Consider the following 4,030-nt stretch of genomic DNA (forward strand, 5'->3'; position numbering starts at 1 on the left):
GTTTGAAGAGACCCTGCAAATACAATGTAGACTTAATTTGGAGAGTATACTTAGTTTTCAGTAATATATCAAAATGTAATTTGACAAACTGGTATATGCCTACCTATTGTAAATTCACAAAATGTTGAATATTTCTCAAATAACAGATACAATTTTTTCTTATGGTTGGAGTTTGGCAGTTTAATCAGTCAGAATGATCCTGGGACGTAGGAAAACCAAAACCAAATAACATCGAAAATCAAAACCAAAGAAGAATAAACACATTATAAAACTTTATTATATATCTTTGCATATAAATATATTTTTAAATTGGATTTCATATATGTTATAATTCATCTTTACTATTAGCAGATGGTGCATTGAGAATATATTTGAGGAATTCTTCTTCAGCTCGCCCACCGTTATACTCTATGAGGTATTCACCCTTTACATACAACTTAAACGTAGGAAAGCCCTCTACTTTTTCTTTCTCGCAGGTATCTGAAAGTAGAAAAACAAAATAAACATGTCATAATTTTAGTCCCTTTCTTCAACTGACCATTGTAATACAAACTCTAGTGAGCTTTGATGGAAAAATGATTTAGATGTTGAAGCGTAGATTGTATATTCAGAACAAGATACTTTTCAAAGTTAAATATTGGTGTATTTTACACTACAGTGTCAATTTCAAAAATGTCCTTTCTTTTCCCGTACAAGTTGATATTTCCAGCAAATAATAAATAAAGCACAAAATACTATAAGGGTCACATAGGTTCTTTACCAGGTGTTTCCGTTCCCTGAAAGAAACACTTTAGGAATTGTTGCCAATATTGGGGGAAAAGCTATAAATATAAGTGGAAAATTGATTACACATGCCAAATATTTTAGACTCAAAGAAGTTTCCTGATTCAATTTCTTTTTAAAACTAATATCAGTTTAAAAAAAATATGTTTCTGAAAATAATATCCAAATGCAGATGGATTGCGTTGCACAGCCCATAAATTAAGAAAGTTATGCTTTTGAAATGATTTCTAACCTAAAACTGTCCATGTAACAATAATCAGAAACCAATAAAGCTGATATACAGAGAAACTAACTTTAAAGAATCAAGTTGTGAAAATGGCATACACAAAAATGAATTTGTTGATTTGCATGCCAATTTCTTGGTCGGCTTGTCCTGTTTTGGGTACACTGACAGTACACTATAATTTCTGAGTACACTTAAGTATCTTCAAAACTACAGATGTTATTGATATACATCTGGTTGTGTCACAATAAAATCAGCTTGAACAGTGACCAAGGTTAGCAAGGGCCTTGCAAGTGACATGAATGGCAATGTATCTGGGCAGGGGTGGGGTCATAAAGAGTGCTGCAGTCTTGTTAAATATACTTAGTATATAGAATCTGCCCATCACCTAATTCAGCATGAGCCTACCAGGCATCTGATGAACGTATTCAACGATAGAAAGCAATCCGACTAGTACAACTTGATCAGACTTCAAGTTATAGCCCAGACAAGAAATGTCATGCTTTTATACACAGTGTATTATGTCTTTTTTATTTTAACATGTAGTAATCCTGACCTTGATTTCATACATGCCTAAAATGAATAGGATATTCATTTCAAGGATATTCAACCAAGTAAAATTCTATGTAATAAAGGATATTTGTTTTATCTATTTTTGTAAACAGTGACCTAGCTAGCTAATTGGTTATATACCTCAAGTACAACCATGGTTTTCCTGCAACACCCATGTGTAGTTCACCCATGTGTAACCCATGTGTAGTTCACCCATGTGTAACCCATGCATAGTTCACCCATGTGTAGTTGACAGCAACGAGACATTTAGAAGCTTTCAGGAACAGAATTAAATTGTAAATGGACAAAGTGATTACTATAGTAAGAGTAACCACATCTCTCCATGCTGGATAAAAGATGCACAACCACTTTACGTATCACCTAGAGTGCTTGATATGTATTTGAATTTACAATGTAAAGGCTCTTGATTTTTCTGAGGACAAACACATATAAGTAAAGGGACAATACAGTCGAGCCTCGTTATCTCAGTCGACGGGATCGTGGGAAAACTTTGAGTTATCCGAGTTTTCGAGTTATGCGGGTTCATAAATTTGGTATGAAATTTGCTGTTTGGACATAGCACTAGCAGTTGTTGATTTTAGTAATAGCCAATGCTGATAATCAATCAATGTATGATAAACGTAATCAATATAACAAATAAAGGTATGTTATTTTAACGTACTTTCATTTAACACGATCAAAACTGTTGGACCATTATGAATTCGCTATTGAATATGGACGGGCTTAGTGATTAAATGTTGTTTTTGGCTAGTCTAGATCTTGGCAGTCTTTCCAGGTCTGCATTTATATTTGCAAGTCCATCACATTTTACTTCTTAAGTGTTACATTTTAAAATTGAACTATCCCGCTGTCTCTGTCCTCTTACTATACAATGCGGAAATGAAAGTGCAAAAGTCTAAATTAAATCACTGTAATGGAGCATATGCAAAGTTAATTATTCTGTTAATGAAAACACACACAAACAGATTATATCCTACATGTAACACGTTGATTCATTAAAGCCAAATGTGACACCTGACACCTCCTCAACTCGATGTAATCGAAAACAGCAATTATCGTATTGTTCTTAAATCTCTCGATCGACTTTCAAAGCAATACTGGCTCCTGTAAAAACATGAACCTGGGGAGCTGTCCTAGGTTGTGATTTTAACTGTGGAACTCTTTTATGCATGACCACGCTTCATGCCCAATTTCCCGGTTTGGGTGTGCAAATCATTATACAGACTCTCAGCAAGTATAGAATACTGTTGATCAACATTGATGAAGTTTGTTTTTTATGTGGACAACATGGTTTTGACAGTCCGCACACTTTACGGTCTAAAGCTTTATTGTAAATTCTTTAATACCATGTTTCATGCTAGTCTTCTCACGAAAGATGTTCATAAACACGGAATGGCGAGCTGTCATACTTTTGCATTTTATTTGTATCAAAGAATTGATAAGTGACAAAACGAAATTCAAACACTATGAAGTAGACATGTTTTGATTTTGGATTTACGCTACTGAAACCAATATCTTACTTCGAGGTATGCAAGTTTTCTACTTTTCAGAGTTCAAATTATCAGTGTTTTATTTACTAAGATAAAGAAGAGATTTGGCCGGGACCGGAGAAATACTTCGAGATAAACGGGGTCTTCGAGTTAAAAGAGTTTGAGATAACGAGGTTCAACTGTATTTTCATAAAGTTCTGTAACATTATTTCCCCTGAAATAAGTATTACAAGATATATTCCTTATAACACTCATTCACTGTAGGCATTTAAAAACAAATAGTTGTTCTCACCATGGGCTACAGTGCAGTCAACTGCACATAAACCACGAGACTTGTCTACTTTCTCTAACTGGTCAGCTGCCGCCTGGTATGCTGGCTTGGCTTTTTTACAGTGGCCACACCACGGAGCATAAAACATTACTAGAGCTGTGTCCAGTTTGGCCATAGCTGATGAGAAGTTGTCATCAGTGAGGTGTTTCACTCCACTGGGAACGCTGCTCCAGGACTCTTCTTCAGCTGGAGGTTCTGGCTCCTTAGAACTCGGACTGAAAAATAGTATCAGTCATCGACAGTGATGAAAAACCACTTGTTTACAAATCAAGGTAACAATCGATGTATATATTGTATATATTTATAGAACAAGAGGCCCAGAGGGCCTGTATCGCTCACCTGAATATCTGTTTAAAATAATTGGTATGAAGTTAAGATATAGTACTCCATGGTAGGTGCTGTAAGTACATATGAAATTTCAGAAAGATCCATCTTGTACTTGAGATATAGCAAGAACAAACTTCAAACAGAGCCCCACCCTATGCCCTAAGGGGGTCATACCCACCAATTATACAAAATTGAGTCCCCTTGACCCAAGGATGCTCCAGATTAAATTAGGATAATATCCCTTAATCCCTATGGTAGAAGAAGGATTATAAAGGTTTTACCTCTATTTCCCCTAATGGGCCC

At 35.3% G+C, this 4,030-nt stretch overlaps 1 protein-coding gene across 1 annotated transcript in view; it reads right to left on the reverse strand.

The window, feature by feature from the left end:
• Nucleotides 1-259: 259 nt before the first annotated feature.
• LOC110465522 (protein disulfide-isomerase A5-like) overlaps nucleotides 260-4,030 on the reverse strand; it is a 32,996-nt gene continuing 29,225 nt past the window's right edge. The window contains exons 15-16 of the mRNA XM_021521412.1: nucleotides 3,362-3,615; nucleotides 260-480 (exon numbers count right to left, since the gene is read on the reverse strand). Coding sequence (XP_021377087.1) covers nucleotides 326-480; nucleotides 3,362-3,615 — 409 coding nt within the window. The 3' untranslated portion in view covers nucleotides 260-325. The remainder of the gene's footprint in view (nucleotides 481-3,361; nucleotides 3,616-4,030) is intronic.

The sequence above is a fragment of the Mizuhopecten yessoensis genome, unplaced genomic scaffold (assembly GCF_002113885.1).
Source record: "Mizuhopecten yessoensis strain PY_sf001 unplaced genomic scaffold, ASM211388v2 scaffold11085, whole genome shotgun sequence".
Classification (NCBI taxonomy): domain Eukaryota; kingdom Metazoa; phylum Mollusca; class Bivalvia; order Pectinida; family Pectinidae; genus Mizuhopecten; species Mizuhopecten yessoensis.